The sequence below is a fragment of the Ambystoma mexicanum genome, chromosome 8 (genome assembly GCF_040938575.1).
Source record: "Ambystoma mexicanum isolate Mex_15411 chromosome 8, UKY_AmexF1_1, whole genome shotgun sequence".
Taxonomy (NCBI): Eukaryota; Metazoa; Chordata; class Amphibia; order Caudata; family Ambystomatidae; genus Ambystoma; species Ambystoma mexicanum.
Window position 1 is genome coordinate 1,220,129,745 of NC_090929.1, and position 20,038 is coordinate 1,220,149,782.

The 20,038-nt window shown below is 50.2% G+C and overlaps 1 protein-coding gene across 2 annotated transcripts in view; it reads right to left on the reverse strand.

The window, feature by feature from the left end:
* Positions 1-18,709, reverse strand: part of KIF20B (kinesin family member 20B) — a 2,369,321-nt gene extending 2,350,612 nt beyond the window's left edge. Inside the window, exon 1 of one of the 2 annotated variants that reach the window (XM_069611316.1) lies at positions 18,063-18,709. In XM_069611316.1, coding sequence (XP_069467417.1) covers positions 18,063-18,324 — 262 coding nt within the window. In that variant the 5' untranslated portion in view covers positions 18,325-18,709. The remainder of the gene's footprint in view (positions 1-18,062) is intronic. The other variant, XM_069611317.1, reaches the window with a different exon arrangement.
* Positions 18,710-20,038: the final 1,329 nt, after the last annotated feature.

The window sequence follows — 20,038 nt, forward strand, 5'->3', positions numbered from 1 at the left end:
AAAACTCGCATCCGGGTCCGGCACACGCGAATGGTCAATTACCGAGCTATTCCAGCCCAGCCGGATCGGGTAAGTTCCCTTTCACAGGTGCCGGGCCCAGTAAATCCCAGTTCCCATTTGAATGGGGAGGGTGGTAGTACTGGTATCGTTAGTAACAGTACTGGTGCTACCATCATGTTCTGCTAGCGGGTGCCGGTACAGCCACCAGGTCAGACCTGGTGGCTGCAAGGGCACCTGCAAGCAGAACTCGTAGTATGGCAGTACGGTAGCAACGGTGGTGGAAGTGATAACGGCATTGTTGTTGCCTTACCCCCATACTTGTAATGAGGCCCAATGTCTTTAAACTCCTCCATTGAGGAGTAGAAGTGATGCCAGAGCACTGCATAATTGCTAGGAAATTAATTAAATGAATATTTGACATGTATGACCGCTATGCTAGTATCTCTGTCATTTGAGATCAACTCAAGCGTCAGGAGGGTCAGTCTCAGAACACAGATGAAAACCATTCAGCAAACGGATATTCAAAATTATTATCAGCACCTGAACTATTTTCTGGAGACACAGGCCCTCATTACGACCCTGGCGGAAAGTGACTGACCGGACCGCCACAGCGTAAATAGCGTTTCCGCCATTGCACGAAGGAGCAAAGTGCGGCCCATTCCGACCCATCGGGCACGAGCACCACGCCATGGCGGAAGTGCAAAGTCCGCGATGGCGGAAATGACCCCAAAACGGCCCACACCGCCGCCGTACGGCGCCCTAGGTGCAATACCGCCACCCCTCTTAGCGGTCACCGCAGTGTGCGCCTACCGCAAAGTACGGTGACCGGAAATATACGGAAACGGAAGTTAAAACATGGCCCCGGAACGGGAAACATCCCGCCGTACACCTATAAAACCACTAAAACCACACAACCACTAAAATCACTACCCTGAAACACACCCCAACCCGTCATCCACCCTAGCGAAACCAAGAAAAATGGGAAAAGTAGCGAAGAAAGCGTGTGACCGCAAGCGGCAGGTCCACTTCTCCCGTGAGGAACTCACCGTGCTAACAGAGACCCTCCAGGAGAATGCTGCCGTCGTCTTCTCCACGCAAATGACCAGAACGGCACTTGCAAACAAGAAGGCCATATGGGCTCTGGTGGCACAGCGGGTAAGTGCGGTGGGGACCGCACCCCGCACCCCACAGCAATGCCGCAAGCGATGGGACGACCTGCGGATACGCGTCCGCAGCATACTCTCTGCCAACCGCAACATTGCCACAGCCACCGGGGGAGGTCCTGAATCACCCATCAAGTTGACCCCCTGGGAAGAAATCTGTGCGTCCACCATCGGAATGGAGAGCATAGAGGGAGTCGGAGGGATGGAGAAAGGAGTGCAGACATCCGAAGATTCAGGTAGGTGGGCCAAATTAAACAATGCCAAATCCACACAGTCCATCCATGTGAAGTACCATGCGTCCACATAGTGCAACAGAAACACATGTCCAGGAGAACGTCCACACACATCGGCCTGATAGCGCACGTTAAAACCCACAATAAATACATAAATAATTAAAAACCCCTAAAACACGCACTACACGTGCAGCAGGCACACCCTAACTGCAGGCTGCCAAACAACTGCACCCTCACTCCACACACAAATGAAACCACCTCCAAGGCCCCGACCCAAATCACCCTCAGGTACCACTCCAATGCATGTGATACAATGCCATTCCAATTCCCACAGACCCATCAATAACCCTCGCCCTCCTTTACTCCACCACAGGGTCCGATCCAAACGACGAGCTCCAGGACACCCCTACCAGCACACCTGCAAAGAGGGCCAAGACCAACGGCCAGAGACCCTCCACCTCAGCTGCACGCATCAAGACATGGCAGCAGCACAAATCAGGTGGCAGCACAGAGGAGGGAACATCAACAGGCACCCCAGCAGCCAGCATGCCCACAACACCACCACCACAGGTCCCCCCAATGGATGCCACAGAAGGCACTGCCTCTGGTGGCAGCAGCACCATAGGTGACACCCCATTGATGGCAGCATGCTCGGACACCGAAGACGGGGATGTCGAAGTCAGATCCATCCATGACCTGTCCCAATCCCCCTGTCTGTCCCATCCCGTACAACATGAGGATACCACGCAGGGGCACCCACAAGACGACGACTGGCCATCCCCCACAAGCCCTGTGGCAAGGCAACATGAGGACAACAGCCCCTCTGTGACACCCCCGCAAATGGCCATGGCCCAGCAGAGGCAACAGTCCCTCGACCAGTTAATCGTGCAACAGCAGCAAATGGCCACGCTCCTCAAGGACCATGCCGATGAATGTGGGGGCACTAAGGCAGACATAGAAACATCAACTGAGACACTTAGGGCAGAAATGGAGAGAGGTACAGAGACGCTAAGGGCACAAATGGAGAGTAGCACCGAGAGCCTTAGAGTCCAAATGGAGAGAAGCACCGAGAGCCTGAGGGGGGAACTGCATGCGACGTCCAAAGACGTATGTGCCGAACTTGCCGCAGTGCGCCGTGTGCTCACTGAGCTCTCGCAAACCCTTAGGGACATGCATGGACGTGAGCAGGCAGACACATCATCCGTTGCAAGTTCCGTCCAGGGCAGCCCCCAACGTAGATCTGGGAGGAACCTGCGCTCCACAGGCAGGGGTGCCCCTGATACCCGCAGAGGGGGCTTGCAATAGCGACTGCCCACTGACAATGAGCCTCTTTGGACACTGGTGTTCGGGGGGGAGGTAGGAGGGTGGAGGGGGTGTGTTGGGCTCACTTGGGTGGCGGGTCGATAGGGTGTTCAACATGATATCACATATGCCATAAACAGTGCACGATCAACCAATGAGATGTGTGGACATTGATCTTTGTGTACTAGGCCATCATAGGCGTACAGTCCATATTGTGCATGTCCCAGACACACACAGTGCCACGAGTCCCGTGTCCATGTATCAGCCACCAGGCGTGAGTGCTAGAAGCATGCATCAATGAGATGCTGACGAATGTCACGGGCCTCCGGTGCCTCGCAGACTCCATGAGGTGCTGCCACATCCCCACCCTCATCATGACCATCATCAGGTGCTTGCAGTTCTGCGTCAGGGGGCATGGGCACATTTCTACGTACGCACATGTTGTGGAGCATGACACATGCCATGACCATCTTTGCAACCTTCTCATGGCGGTACAGGAGTGCCCCGCCAGACCTGCTGAGGCAGCGGAAACGACCCTTTAGTAGGCCGAATGCCTGTTCGATGACTACACGGGTACGTGAGTGGGCATGGTTGTAGTCCTCCTCATGCTGGTCCCGTGGGTTCCGGACTGGTGTGAGGAGCCATCTCTTCAGTGGATATCCAGCATCACCTGTATGTGGACGAGAAACGCATGATGTGGAATGCCATTGCTACGTACGCACACCCCCCCCCTTCCTGCCAGGTCATTGCCAAATCACATACCCCACATAATCATGCATGAAATGAGACTCACCGAGTAGCCAGGATCTGTTCCCTGCGTGTCGCTCCATGTAGCGTGGTATTGTAGAGTTCCTCAAGACCATAGAATCATGGGTTGATCCAGGGAATCGGGCACAACAATGTGTAATGATCCTGTTGGAGTCACACACCATTTGTACATTCAGGGAATGAAATTGTTTTCGGTTGCGGTACTGGGCCTCCATGGCATGTGGGACGACCAATTCAACATGGGTGCAGTCGATGGCACCAATGCAACCCGGTATGCCGGCAAGTGCATGGAATCCCACTTTTGTGTTGGTAATTTCCTGCTCCGAGCGTGGTAGAGAGATGTAGTCGTCTGCGTGCTGCAGGAGGGCATCGAGCACTTGCAATAGTGTCCGTGAGAACAGTGGCTGAGAAATGCCATGCAACTGTCCGACTGTGTGCTGGTAGGTGCCTGTGGCCAGGAAGTGTAGTACAGACACCACCTTCAGTAGGGGTGGGATGGCGGTTGGGCTATCTATCATGCTGACAAGGTCAGCCTGTGTCATGTCCACAATGGCGGCTATGGTGTCCCGGTCCAGACGGTAGAGGGTGTGGATCTGCTCATCAGTGAGGTTGAACGGATGTGCTCGGAGGCGTGGGATTGCGGGCTGCCTGCGTGGTGGTAGTGGCTGTGCTGGCGGCCCTTGCTGGCCCTGCCTTGGCCTCCTCCTCCTCCTGCGTCTCCTCCGTGCGGCCGGTTGTAGTTGGTGTTCGTCTTCTTCTTGGAGTTGGAGTACTTGCAGTGCTATCAGGTCCCCCAGGGCCAACATCGCGAGTCCTGCCGGTAGCATTTCGGTGTGGTTGTGGGAGGAGACTGGGTGTGCAATTTATGTGTTTTCAGGCTGTATGGCCTCCACCTGTGGTGATTAATTCCACCTGTGCAAACTGCTCTCCCCTTTGGCCGGGCACGTCCCGCGCACAACGCTGCAATTCGGGGAATGGCATCTTGCTATTGCAATCATGTATTTGTACCCGATGGCCGTGTAAGATTGGTTGATATGTTCATTCTGCTGTGGTCCCATTGTTTCCCATACTATCTGTGCAGTCGCGAACAGACTTGTGAAGGGTCAGTGGAACGTAGTACTCGAGTAACGGTGGGCCCTCATGCATCACTGTACCGAGTTGCAACGACGGGCGGGGCGTCCCATTTGTGGGTGAAGGCAGTTGCCATTTTCACACACAGCCGCACTCGATGGAATAATTAGTGATTTCAAACGGCCACAGATGCCTTTTCGACGTGATGTTGCAAATGAGGAATTCGAAGGGCGGCGCTTTCGGTTTCCAGCTAGCGGCGAGGAGATGCCCACAGGTCTGACTGCAAATATAACGTTCTATTGTTCAATGTCCTTGAGACAGGGGCCATGGCGAGGAAGCAATGATTGATATGAATAGTTTGGGATGCGCAATAGCTACGTGGCCGATGAGGCCGGCCGTTCCCAAATACATGTTACTTCACGACACTGGAATTACGGGCTGGGGCACTGTGGATTTTGCAGGCTGCATAACGCACAGACTCAATGGATGTTTCTAATGTCATGTGAGTAATTATTCAGGCGTTTTGATCCCGGGATGAGGGAATGATGGATGGATGCATGGGCAGGTGATTTGATACAGAGTTTGCCATGTACAGGGCTTCTTGGGATCTATCCGCCTCCCCTACGCTATGTGATGCAGGGCTGCCATAGTGGGACCATCGTCTATCTGGCCTTGTTGAGCCCTCCCTGTCTCGACGCGCCCTCAGACACTTGTGTCCATGCACGTTAACATTCCCATCTGATGGATTCTGTTTTGACAGACGCATGCACAGGTACACTCGTTTGTGATGGTGTTTGCACCTCGATATAGATGGTTATGAGTCGCAAGTGGTTTTGGGGTGGTGATGATCCTTTGGAGTGGGCTAGCATGCATATGGCTGTGGATTTAGTGTGATCATTGAAGTGAGTTGTTGGAATGTAGTTCTGATGGCCATTCTGTTCTTTTTCTTTTCTTTTGGTTGACAGGTATCTCCTCCCCTTTTGCCACTGCCATCTGTATGCCACTCCTGCAGATGGCTTTTACTCCCGACACCTGCTGCTTCGTGTTAATCAGTGGAGCAGCATTACGATCTTATGGGACGATCGCCAATGGCCCACATGCCCTTACGCAGTACTGGTGGCTCGGAGCAACATTTCGGCCTTTCAGCTGGACTAGTGCCTCCCCATTGGGACGGCCCTGCGGTTCTGTGCGCTTCCATGTTGCCTTTTCGTACGTGAATGTGGCTCTGTGTACCATGAGGGAACAGGGCGTCACACAAGTAGTGGCTGGTCATTTCTTGCGGATGCAGCCCACAATGGTGAAAAGTGTTTTGGAGTTCATGGCCTGATGGCTGTATGGGCTTGGTGATTTTGATGTGCATTAAATTTCTATTCTGATTTGGCCCGTGTAGCGTTTTTCTTTGCAAGTGATGTGGCATATGCCTATTTGGGGGGCGATGTATTGTGGGGAGATCTGCATTGGGTTCCAGCTTCGGAGTTTAGTTGCGTGGTACTGTGCTGGGCGCGTTTGCCTACGAAGCCCGTGAGGTCAGGGATGGGGACTGCCAATATGACAGTTTGAATGTTGTCATGCTCAGGGGCGGGGGATTGGGTTTTGTGTGACAGATGCCGGTCAGCCAGGTGGACTGGTGGAATGATGTGATTCTCGGAATATTGCTGGTCACAGGTGCCTGTGTTTGCGTGCGTTTCTTGGTGGGGGACTGTGGTCATGTTCATTGGGATGGCTTCTGTATTCGTGCCATCTGTGCCCTGCAGCTCCCATTGGCCCCTGTTGTGTTTCTTTTGTTCGTTGGCATGCATGGGTGACTTGTACATTTCAATGGTTGCATTGTGACTTCATTGCACCTACGGGGAGTTGTACTATGTCTAATCAGCTACCAGTTTAGGAGTGGAGAACTCAGTTGGCCCCAGGTGGAGAAGAGTTGTTTTTCCATTGTACGGTGCCCTAGGAAGTTGAGGTCCTACCTCCATAGGACTCACTTCACTGTATATACACCCGCTAAACCTTTGAAGTGGTTGATGGATGTTAAGGGAGAGATTCCAAAGTGGCTCCGGTGGTTTATGAGTCTCCAGGCCTTGAACTTCACTATTGGGCACAGGCCAGATCCCAAATGTAGCAATTTTGATCAGCTGTCCAACGGGGATAACTGTCTGGAACAGAGGACCCATCCAGGGGTGGCTTAGTTCCCCCTGTCCCTTAGTCTGGGGGTCAGGGGCTTATGTTGGCAAAGATGTCTCTTTACTGAACCTTTCCTTCCATCTTTTTGGAACCCCCAAACCTTTTGCTTTTATTTTTTTAATCTGACCTGTAATTTTTGCACTATTAGAGTGAAGCCTTAATCTTCACTGCACTGACCTTTGCTCATATGTTATGGGGAAACGGATATGTCCTTCAGGCTGTCAGTACTGGGAAATATGGTTACCCTTAGTCGTGGTACTATGTTACTACGTTGGGTGCTTTTGTATCACTTGTGGTAACTTTTTATCATTGTGCACAGCAGCTTACACTGCAGTACAATGGGGTGCATTTTTGTTTTGCCCTAGACTAACACTCAGAGGATTTTTGATTACTCTAGGTGTGCTAAAAGGATAGGCTGGTGGCAGCAGTGACTTTTCCCACTTTTTGGGGATTTTTGTTTTAGCTTTACCACGTTTAGCGGGGTTTTGCTACTAACTGTGGCTACTGGTCAAACATGGCCATGCCACGAGATTTTTCGGCTGTTCTTTTGCCATCTTGTGTTTTTGCCTAATTCCTGGCCTGAGAGGCCAGGAAAATCCTTATAAGGACTTCCAATGCCGAGGAATGCAGGAGCTTTTGGCGGGCTGCTGGAGGGCTGTGTGTGTGTTTGCTGGCAGGATGTGGGATGGGTCAGTCTGACTCCAATCACAAACTGGTTTCACTGAGTGGTATGCATGAATGTTCCCACCAGTGGTCTTGATTGGACTACTGCTGGGGGGGGGGTGTGCGTGGGCTATTCCTGCTGTTGGCTAGTGGGAGTTTCAGCTCTTATCTGGCTTTTAGGATAAGAAGAGGACCCCAGCACCCATTTTTCAGAGATCCCGAACACAACTTGAAGGAGCCAAGTATTCTGTCCAGCTGTGAGACCTGCAAAGAGACTGGAGACCCGACTGAAGGAGGCCTGGCACCCAACTTCTGTTGCTGTCCCGAAGGAGCCTTGTCTTGCTCTTGATTTTTAGTAGTGCTGCGAACGAGCTATGACCCTTGGAATGGAGGAGCCATCCGTTCCTGACGTCTGCTCAGTGCCCTGCCAAAAGAAGCCTTCAGATGTGCCCTGGAATCATCCTGTGGCTGACCAGCTTTGTTTTTGGGCAACCGTGCTGCTGTGTCACTGTATCGGCCTGAAACTTGGGGGACCCTCAGCTGACCCAGCAAGACTACCTCCTTTGTAATTTTGGCATCCCAGCATCAAGGGGATCCGAGATAGAAGGGAAAGTCTGACCGCAGCTGCTGATCCTTTTGCATCGCTGTGCGCGTTGACCACCGTCTGAAAATTGCTTACCTGACCTGAGTCCATTCCTGAGAGGGGTGCTACATCAAGTTTTTCTGCATTCTTCGACCATGAGTCCTTGCAACAGTAAAATACACCAACCAGACTGCAGCTTTCAGCGGGAAAATCAACCTCAGACACTCTTGCTTTGTTCTGCCAAGTCTGGGGAAGAATCGGAGTATGGGGGTAAATTACAGAGTTTCTAACCCACCCCTATACTCCCATTATTAGTCAATGGGCTTATAATTAAGCTTATTTCTAACACTTTTGGCTTTGCCATAGCTTGCTTGTGCAAGACATCTGACTGTTGGGGCTACTTTTGGGCATTAGTCTAAATTGAACCCTAACCCTAAGAACCCTTCACTGGACCCCAGAGACCCTACCTGCCTTTTTTCCTGAATCCTAACTTCTGTGGAACTGTATCCTGAACTATAGGGCACAAGGCCTCAGGCAATTTAGGGCTGGGCAATTTTAGATAGGGATCATCTCTGAGGACCTTTTTGTGCATAATACTTGTCTAACCGTTCCTTTGCAGGAGTTTCTGATTTGTATTATGCCTTATAACCAAGTGAATGTATATGCGCATTTAGTTTGATAGTGTTGTGTGCTACCTCCACCTGCTTGTAGTCATTTTTCTATAGTGTGTTTTGGCTATAATTAAATAACTGTATTTGTATACATCATGTCTAAGTGTAATCTGTGATTCCCATTCTGGGACCTCATTGTGGACCCTTTACAAGCTCACCCCCGCTGAAGAACTTAGCCTAGACCGCTTGTCACTGCTACCTAAGCTGGTTTGGCTACAGCTTCCCAGAGTTCTTCCTGTCATAATATAGGTTGGACCTCTGTACATCTTTCCACCAGGCCAGAGTATAGAAAATCAGTCCTAACAATGCAGAAAACCAACCGTTCAATAAATGTACAGATGCTGAAACGCAAGGTATATCAAGTCATCATAGACTTCATTTCAAGGGCTCTGAGAAACTTTTTGTTTTCTTCCCGTGTTCCCATCTTTCTTGAGTGCTTTGAAACACTTGCCTGTTTATAGGCACTATATAAATAAACAATACCATACCATAGAGGCTGGCTATACTAAGTAAATAGAATGCATGCAAAGCCGCCATTATATAGACGCTGGTCATCGGTATCATGAATTTTAGTAAGCCAGGACCCATGAAGCGGGAAGGGAAAACTGTGTTGCAGCAAGAATAAGAAGAATCATGGAGTTGAAAGACAAGGCTGTCTGGCCTGGAATCAAGACTAAAGCAGCAAAGGTCAGCTATCTATTCTGGAAATGAGCGAACATGCAGAGGTTGAATCATCCCTTGTTAAGGTGCAAAGAAAGAGTGCCAAGTTTAATTCATTTAAAGCATTTAAAAACTGCAAAATTGACCAAATCGTGTTCTCCTGTGATGTGAGCCAAGGATGAAAGCAGAGTTTGAACTTGGAGTACTTGAACACGGTAGTGAGTGCTCTCACTCCTGTGTATTCTAAAAGACAAGGATACTTTGCAAGGCCAAGTTCAAAGACAATCTTCATGGCAGAAAGCATGGGCGATGAGAGATGCTGGTCTAATTGGGCGGTGGGGTAGCATCCCATCTCCTTGCACCTGGGTCGGGGCTTATGTGCTGCTAAGTGAACCAAATGTTCCAGACCTGGCATAAGAATGCCAACCAATTGTATTAGTCTGTATAATGAAGGACCTTATAGTTTGAAGACCAATGAGAAACTGTGTGCCTAATGTTTCTGAAGATTACATGTTTTAGAAGTAGGCATATGTTGTCCACCTGATAGTGGACAGCCAATCACAATCCTAGTTCCTATAGAAAGTATACTTAGATGTTCCCCTTAGCCAATCCTAACCCTTGATAGGTTTGTCATTATTGTCACGAAGTATGGCGTCACCTCTGTCATATTTTTGGTATCAAGTCTCTGCTTTATGAAAATATTGCTTAGAATCTGAGCATACGTCCGTTGATGTTCGTTGTAAACTCCCTGTTTTAGATCATTGTTAATACAACAGTACTTTGCCATCTTCTTGAGTTGGTTCGGTTATTTGGACTCGGAATTATTCTGTATGATCCCATCCATTACATATGCACGTTCCTAAAGGTCCCTAAGCTCAGGAATGCAGGCAGGCACCGCAAATGAGCAGTCAAAACACTCTAGAGCAACCACCAGAACAAGAATGGAGTACCTCGGAGGACTGAGGCAAAGCCCACAGAGAAGCTGATCCTGCCCCAGAGCAAGCAGGAGAGAAGAGTTGGTGGTGGCCGATGTGGGGTCCAGTTGATGAGTCCAATAGGGGGCTCTATGGCGAGAGGAGGCCCGAGTAGACCTCGTACCCATCCCGAGGAGCACCTCTCAATGAAAGCAAGTGCATGGTGGCTCCAGTGGAATGGTAAGCGAGTGGCAAGGCGGCAAGAGAGAGAAGAACCGCAGAGTTGGGAGAGAGCAAAGCAGCCACAGAGGGGAGGGTGGGGAGAAAAACAGGCAAACCCCAGAGCGGGGAGAGAATGGGCAAGCCACAGAGTTGGGGGAGAGAAAGAGGCAAACACGCTAGTGGGCAGAAAATCAAGAAAGTCCACAATGGGGAGAGGGAAATAACCAAACCCCAGAGTGGGGAGAGAGCGGAGAAGCCCCAGAGTGTGGAGAGTATCAGAGGATTTTTGGTTACTCTAGGTGTGCTAAAAGGATAGGCATTTCGGTGCTGGACTGCCCCAGGGCAGGACAAAGACTGATATGTTTGGGATATTTCTTCTCTGTGAAAGATAATGAGCCAAAGACTCTGGGTAAGTCTCTCGTAACCAGGACTAATGTCTGGCAGAGAGACTCCCAGGACCCCCCTTGTCAATTTGCATATTCAAGTAACTTTGGGTCTCACCCTAAGTTACTAGGGGAATCCAGACGTGGACCCCTTACTCACTATTCTTAGAGAGGCACAGCTCCTCCCTACTGATGAGGTCCAACCAGACCGAAACACGTGTCTGGGGATGCTGTTGGTACTCTTGTTCAGAGGAGAATTGCCTAGCATTTCGGTGCTGGACTGCCCCAGGGCAGGACAAAGACTGATATGTTTGGGATATTTCTTCTCTGTGAAAGATAGTGAGCCAAAGACTCTGGGTAAGTCTCTCGTAACCAGGACTAATGTCTGGCAGAGAGACTCCCAGGACCCCCCTTGTCAATTTAGAAGGTAAGCAGTACTTGACACAGTTCTAAGAGTCTGGACCAATATAGCTGGATGTTTACCATACGCCAAGTCCAAAGGTTAATCCATAAGCAATCCAAGAATCAGTCCAAAGTCCAGGTAAACAAGGTATACAGTCCAGTAAGAATCCAAGCGTCAAAATCAAGGGCAATCCAGAAGAGAAAATAAAGTCCAAAATCCAAGAGGTCGAAAACCATGAAGTTCAGAATGCAGAAATCGCTAAACGCTGTGATATCAGCTGAGAAGCAATGCGTGTAAAGGTTGATCCCCTTTTATTGCAGTCTTCCGGGTTTGTTGGCCAATCGTGGATGATTTCCTAGTCACGTGATCATTCCCTTGATCACGTGACCAACTGGTTCATCTGGCGCCTGCTTCCTGGAGGCCATGTCAAGTGACCCTCCTTCGTGACATGCCGTGCCGAGCGGAGGACTGCAGCATGGAATGGCACTCCCCTCCGCGCCTGCAATCTCCAAGGCAATCCCCAATGCAGGCGTGGAAAGTGGCACCAGGGATGCCTCGGAGCATGGCATCCCCTTAAAGGTCGAGCGGAGGTAGCCGCGGGAAGGGTCCGCATTTCTCTCTGCCGCCTGCACACCACGCGATCGTGATCGGGTGAGTCTGAAGGCATGACAGAGCCCCCCCTCAAGGGCACACGTCCTCGTGGGCTATGGGGGTTGTTCCTATGAAACCGGGCGACCAGTAGCGGGGCGTGTACCTGATTAGCTGGCTCCCAAGATCTTTCCTCTGGGCCGTAACCCAACCAGTCCACTAGGTAGTAGAGGCGGCCCTTTGTGAGTCGGGATCCAAGAATGTCATTGACCTCGTATTCCTCAGAGGTACCTTTCATTAAAGGGGAAGGGGGAAGGATAATACGAGTGGAGAGTGGACATGGTTTGAGAAGGGAAGTGTGGAACACGGGGTGTATACGCCAAGTAGTTGGCACGGATACTCTGTAGGCTACTGGGTTGATGACTTTGGTAATACGATACGGCCGCACAAAGCGAGGAAGCAGCTTACGGCAACCGGGTATAGGTAGATGTCTGGTGGAAAGCCACACCCGGTCCCCAACTGCATAAGTGGGGGCGTTGTACGTTTCCTATCAGTGGCCTGACACATAGAAATCTGTGATTCCCGGAGATGTAATATAACCTGGTCATGGATGTCTTTAAGACTCTGTACACATGAAGAAACAGAAGGAGAGAGTAGAGGAGGTACATCTGGAATGGGAAGTATACAAGGGTGTTGACCGTACAAGGAATAGAAAGGTGAGTAGCCTGTGGATGAGTGGGGTGCGTTATTGTACGCAAATTCAGCTAAATGCAAGAGTTTGTGCCAGGATTGTTGATGTTGTAAAGAGAGACAGCGGAGATATTGCTCCAGGGTCTGATTGACACGTTCTGTCTGCCCGTCAGTTTCGGGATGGTAGGAGGACGAAAAACGTGTGTCTATACCTAATTGTCTTGTAAGGGATTGCCAAAAACGGGAAGTAAACTGGGAGCCCCTATCAGAAATGACGATAGCAGGTAACCCAAAGAGACAAAAGACATGTCGGAAGAAGAGGTCAGCCAGGGCAGGTGCTGTAGGTATACCGGTGCAGGGAATGAATCGGCCATTTTCGTGAAGGAATTGATCACTACCCAAATAGTATCAAACCCATTAGTTTTAGGTAAATCGGTGACGAAATCCATAGTAACAGTATTCCATGCTTTTAATGGAAGAGGCAATGGTTGTAGTAGCCCTAGAGGACGACCCTTTCTGTTTTTGCATTGAGCACACACCGAACAAGAAGCAACATACGCCACCGTGTCCCTGTTCATGGAAGGCCACCAACACCAACGTTGGAGCAAGGCCAGTGTGCGCTTCTGACCGGGATGACCGTTTATGAAGGCATCATGAGACCATTCTAATGCGATGGAGCGTGTATCTGGCGTGGGTAAGTATAATCTCCCCTGTATATATGGTAGGCCTTCATGCATTTCTATCTGCCACTCCCGTAGTTGTTCTGGATGTGACATGGCCCATTGTCGAATTAAGGTCAATAAATCTTTTGATCGTGTACACAGACATATGATATGTTTGCTGTCCAGAAGCGTCTCCGGAAAGACAGGCAAAGAAATGCCCCCAGGGATGCGGGATAGAGCGTCAGCTTTGCCATGTGCTATGCCCGGTCGGTGTTTAATGACAAAATCATAGGCTGCAAAGAATAAATGCCAGCGGACTTGCCGGCTATTAGTGCACTTAAATGTGGCCAAATCCTGGAGATTGCGGTGATCAGTATAAACCGTGACCTGAAGTTTTGCCCCAAGTAGGTGGTGACGCCAAACCTGGAAGGTATCTTTAATGGAGAGAAGTTCTTTCTCTGTGACTGTATAATGGGTTTCAGCCTGTGTGAATTTTCGGGAATGAAAGGCGACCGGGTGTAAGAGGCCTGTGTATGGGCATGATTGAGATAAGACAGCTCCCAAAGCATAGGAAGAGGCATCAGCTTCAAGAATGAAGGGGAGGTCTGGATTAGGATGCTGTAGTATAGGGGCTGTGGTGAAGGCCGTCTTGAGAGCTGAGAAAGCATTTTGTTGAGAAGAGGACCAAACAAACAGGGTACGGGGGCTAGTGAGTTGAGTTAATGGGGCAGCCAAGGCCGAAAACCCCGCAATAAAACGCCTGTAGAAGTTGGCGAAGCCAAGGAATGACTGCACTTCCTTGACAGTTTGTGGAACGGGCCAGTCTGCGACTGCACGGATCTTGGTTGAATTCATAGCCAGGCCACCGGGTGTGATGTGAAAACCTAGGAAGTCTACTTCCTTGGCGTGAAATAAGCCTTTTTCAGGTTTAGTGTAAAGGGAGTGAGTGCGCAGCCGACTCAGGACCTCTCGTACATGAGTGACATGTTCTTGTTCTGATTGAGAAAACACCAAAATATCATACAAATATACCACCACGTAATTATCTATGATATCGTGGAAAATTTCATTCATAAATCTTTGAAAGGTTGCGGGTGCATTACATAGCCCAAAGGGCATGACGGTATATTCAAAGAGGCCGTATTTGGTACAAAAAGCTGTCTTCCATTCATCCCCTTTTCGGATACATATGAGATTATACGCCCCCTCGTAGATCGAGCTTGGTGAAGATAGTAGCATCTGTGAGACGATCTAACAGCAGGGTGATGAGCGGTATGGGGTATCTATTCTTGATCGTGATGTTGTTCAGACGACGGTAGTCAATACAGGGGCGAAGGTCGCCTTCCCTCTTGGGTACAAAGAAAATAGGACTGGCTGCAGGAGACTGTGAGGGTCTGATGTGGCCTAAACGTAAGGATTGTTGTATGTACTCTTTAAGAATCAGGTCTTCAGATGCTGAAAGGGAGTAGATGCGCCCGTGGGGCACGAGAGCCCCTGGTTCCAGATCTATAGGACAATCGTATGGACGATGCGGGGGTAAGTGTTCAGAGGATTTTTTATCAAACACTTCCAAAAAGTCATGATATTGCGAGGGTATCTGGGCCGAGACAAGACCGACCACATGCCTAGGGGTGTCAACCTCCATTTGTTGTGGTTCCTGTATCGACAAGCAAGCTAATGCCCCAATCGCTTGTGCCGGTGTCGTCAACTGTTCTGGGGGTACCAAACAATGTTCCTGACAGAACAAAGATTCGAAAGAGATGGAACCCAAGGACCAATTGATGAGCGGGTTATGTGTGCGTAGCCAGGGGATGCCAAGGATAATACCGTATTGAGGAGTAGTTATCAAGTCAAAACTAAGGATTTTCTGGTGTGTGTCCTGTACTATGAGAGTTACTGGGGCCGTCTGTTGTCTGATAGGGCCCAAAATCAACAGAGATCCATCTACCGCGTGTACAGGCTCTGGGTGTTTCTTATTCTGTAATGGGAGATTCAGGGACGCAGCCAAAGCACTGTCAACGTAATTACCTGTCGCCCCTGAATTGATGACCAAGTGTACCTGGTGTTTGATGTTGTCAGCGGAAAACAAAAGGGCCGGAAGGAACAAGGGCTGGGTTGAATCCGGCAATGAAGTGGGTACGTACGGTTGTACTGGTTGGCTCGTTCGTACCCCCTGATCTATGGACGAGCCTTCGGAAAACCCGTTGCTTTTTGTTTGGGCCTTCGGAGGCATTCCTTGACGAAATGAGTCCGCAGTAAAAACAAGCATTGACCTGTCTGCGTCGTTCTCTCTCTATGGGCGATATAGGACTGCGTATTCCCCCTATTTGCATGGGTTCGCTAGTTTGTTCTGTGAGCTTAGGGAAAATACCGGGTTTGTTCTTTTGGTTTCGGTGTTTCTCTCATTGAACCGGGCATCAACTTGTAGGGCCAAGTCAATTAATTCAGGGTATTGGGTAGGTAATGTAGGTACAACGGCCAGAGCGTCCTTCATACGTTCACTGAGACCTTTATAGAATACAACTGCCTTTTTTTCTTCTGGCCAGGCAGTTTCGACAGACAATTGGTTGAAGCGGGTTATGTATTCTATCAAGGTGGTTTTCCCTTGGGTCAAATCTAGAAATTCTAGGTCCCGTGTTTGTGCTTTATGTCGTGTGTCAAAAACCTTAGTCATTTCTGCCACCAACCTATCAAAATCGTACAAAACGGGGCTATTGTTTTGCAACAAGGGATTCGCCCACGTAGCGGCAATGCCGCTTAAATGAGATAAGGTGAAGGCCGCCTTAGTAGTAGAATCAGGGAATGCCTGTGGCCGACATAAAAAATGTAATTTACACTGATTCAGGAAAGTGCGGAATTTACGTGGGTCACCCTGGAATTTCTCGGGGGCTGCCAAGGGAAACAGAGTGGGGACATAGACTGGGGCTGGTGCCACTGCCCCTACAGGAGGTGCAGCCTGTTCGGGTACATCCCCAAACACCTCATCTGGTGGCAAGGCGTGTCTTTCACTTTGTGCGGCATCTAACCGCTGATGAATAGCCGTATTAGCTGCCGTCATATCAGCCCTTAAGACAGTGATTGCTTGTACAAGGGCAGCCACCGGGTCCCCGGCGGAGGTATCCATAATCCAGTGGTGAGACGGCTTCTCAGTCTGTCAAGCCCTGAGGTCCACGTGGATTAGTATACCTCCGTCCCCAAGCACCAGTCAGAGAGGAGCAAGAATACTCGCTGTCCGGTTATTGGAGAAACAGGTGGGGGGTAAACAGGAAACACCAGGTCGCGGGTGGCTGCAAAGAAAATACCAGGTTCGCTAGTGGCTACACGGTATTCACAACAAGCATCAACAGATATAATGAAAAAGACACCTACCCTTGGGATGAGTGATGAATGCTTTGAACCCAACTGTTTCCCCCCCTGGGGTCAGATGGGTGGTGCAGAAGAGAGGATGGGATCACAGGATCTGAAGGGAGAGGAGTGGGTCTGGATAGAAGGTAAGCAGTACTTGACACAGTTCCAAGAGTCTGGACCTATATAGCTGGATGTTTACCATACGCCAAGTCCAAAGGTTAATCCATAAGCAATCCAAGAATCAGTCCAAAGTCCAGGTAAACAAGGTATACAGTCCAGTAAGCATCCAAGCGTCATAATCAAGGGCAATCCAGAAGAGAAAACAAAGTCCAAAATCCAAGAGGTCAAAAACCATGAAGTTCAGAATGCAGAAATCGCTAAACGCACTGATATCAGCTGAGAAGCATTGTGTGTAAAGGCTGATCCCCTTTTATTACAGTCTTCCGGATTTGTTGGCCAATCATGGACGATTTCCTGGTCACGTGATCATTCCCTTGATCACGTGACCAACTGGTTCATCTGGCGCCTGCTTCCTGGAGGCCGCGTCACGTGACCCTCCTTTGTGACATGCCGTGCCGAGCGGAGGACCGCAGCATGGAATGGCACTCCCCTCCGCGCCTGCAATCTCTAAAGCAATCCCCAATGCAGGCGTGGAAAGCGGCGCCAGGGATGCCTCGGAGCACAGCGTCCCCTTAAAGGTTGAGCGGAGGTGGCCGCGGGAAGGGTCCGCATTTCTCTCCACCGCCTGCACACCATGCGATCGTGATCGGGTGAGTCTGAAGGCATGACAGGTAGGCGCAGACATGCCAACATTCTGAAGCCCCTGAGAGGGAGATTTCAGCACCGAAATCGGGAGAATGCATTTTCCCCATAGGAATGCATTGGGGATATTGTTATTTTAGGCGGGAGACAGTAACAAATAGTACTGTTTTTAATGAAAAAATCGGGAGTCTACCGCATAATCGGGAGGGTTGGCATGTATGAAGGCGGGTGACACCCGCCAAAAGTATGTGAGTTGAGAGCTATGGTTATACCAAGGTCAAGGCGGAACTACTCATCAAGAGGCTGCAAAGAGCCAGGGAAAGAAAGAGGAAGTTATGAAGAGGACTCATGAAGCATTGGACCGCAGCAGCATGATTGGTGGACTGTTACATGTGATATGCCTGGGATTATAGAGTTTCAAAGTTCAAAGACTAAATTGTCACAGAAAATAATGTTTCTTTGAAATGGTGTTGAATGTTTTCATTGTTAAAATGCTGCTCACGTTTTCAGTAAAGAAGAGTGTAATAATGGGGCGACACACTGGGAGTGAAGCAATACCTTTATTGATCAACCTGTAGCCAGCCGTGTCACAGCTCCCTGCTCTTCCAACAGTCCAGTATCCAGCCACAACCCAAAGTTAAACCATATTGGAACCTTAGAATTACGAGCGTGGAATTCTACGTGTAGAATTCCACGCTCGTATAACACGAGCTACTTACAACACTTCTCCCCCCTTTTCCCCCCTTCAGACATGCACGCCACGCTTCGCCGCCTCACCATTAATCTTAGCTGCCTCACCTTTTAACTGCCGGGCTCCGACCCTGTTTCTCTGTTGCTGGACGACCCGGCAGCACCGCTCCGTGCCGCTCTCAACCCAGGAGGGCAGCGCAGCGTCGTGGAGAGTTTGTCGTAACAACGGCGTTGCCGAAGGATGAGAGGGGCCGGGTATGCGGGGAATGGCAATGCAGTGTCCGGATGAGGGCCCCGCCTCCCAACAGCTCTGTGTGCTCGGGTCCGGAGACAGGAAGGCGGCAACGGCCGTTCCGATGAGGCAGGGCATCGTCTCCCGGATGACAGGACAGCACGGCCGACGGATTCAGGCGCGTGGGCACAGGTTGATCGCTCGTCACCAGTGTAATAACGGGGCGACACACTGGGAGTGAAGCGATATCTTTATTGATCAACCTGTAGCCGGCCGTGCCACAGCTCCCTGCTCTTCCAACAGTCCAGTATCCAGCCACCACAACCCAAAGGTAAACAATATTGGAACCTTAGAATTACGAGCGTGAAATTCTACGTGTAGATTTCCACGCTCGTATAACACGAGCTACTTACAACAAAGAGAAAGCATATCACTTCGACTCCGTGTTTTTATTAGAATCATGACTTTCCTGAACGTGAGTATATGGCAAATCTGGATTCTTCTTCTTCTTCTCAATTATCGGAGGAAATTGTGCAATGGGAATATGGTAGTGACTAGTTCCCATCCGAGAAAAGGACCATAGCAACGGCCCGCCCCCTCGTTGTCACGTGACCTCTGATGTCATCCGTGTGCTTTCCGGAGCAGAGAAGCGGTTCCGGAGCACGTTCAGTAAGCGGGCTGGGGCTGAGCAGGAATTTTGAACGCTCTGGCTGCCGCCGGTGCAAGTGCAACCGGACCCTGCCAGCCTTTTGCTTGCAGCGTTTGGGGTTGGCATTTCAACACCGGGAACATTTCTAGGATGCCCTGGAGCGTCCTGAGCGGCAATGCTCTGGCTGCCAGGCTGCAGGAACAGCAGCAACTCGTGTGCTTTTGGCTGTAAATACAATTGGAATTTTCTTCCGGATACCGTGAACGTTCCTGCAAGACACCCGATTTAGACGGGGGAGCAGGAAATTACATTTACTTTAAAAATCATGCTCAGCTATTCAACATGAAAGGTATGGAGGGCTAAGAAAAGGAATAGGGAGACAGTGTATGCTTGTGTTTAACTGATCAACGGGGGTTAATAGAGTGATTTAATGTTTTATGAGGGTGTGATTATTAGGATGCGTGGTTTTAGAGGGTTGGCTGGGGCTATCTGCGTGTGATTCGGGATGGCACACAGGCATCTGTTGCAAGGGGGAAGGGGCATCTTGCTATTTGGAAGAAGGATCAGGCATTGTGGTATTGGACTAGAGGGAGGGATTGTGCATCTTGCCGGGGTCTGAATGGTTGGATAGGGGCATGCTGGTGTAGGTCTGGTGGGATGGGGCACTTTTGTGTGGCTCTGGAGAAAGGGGGCACATTGGTGTGGGTCTGGAGGGATGGATAGGACATAGTGGTGTGGGTCTGGGTGAGGGATAGGGACAGTGGTATGGGTTGGGGTACATTGGTGTGGGTCTGGGGAGGGATGAGGACATGGGTGCGTTTCTGGAGGGAGAGATGGGGCACAGTGGGTCTGGAGGGTGGCATGGGTCATCTCGGTGTGGGTTGGGAAGTGGGACGGGGCATTTTGGTGTGGCTCTGGAGGGAGGTGGTGGGGGCACATTGGTGTGGCTCTGGAGGGAGGTGGTGGGGCACATTGGTGTGGATCTTGGAGGAGGGATGGTGCACATGGGTATGTTTCTGGAGGGAGAGATGGGGCACAGTGGGTCTGGTGGGTAGCATGGGTCATCTAGGTGTGGGTTAGGAAGTTGGATGGGACATCTTGGTGTGGCTCTGGAGGGAGGTGGTGGGGGCACATTGGTGTGGATCTGGGTGGAGGGATGGTGCACCTGGGTGTGTTTCTGAAGGGAGAGATGGGGCACAGTGT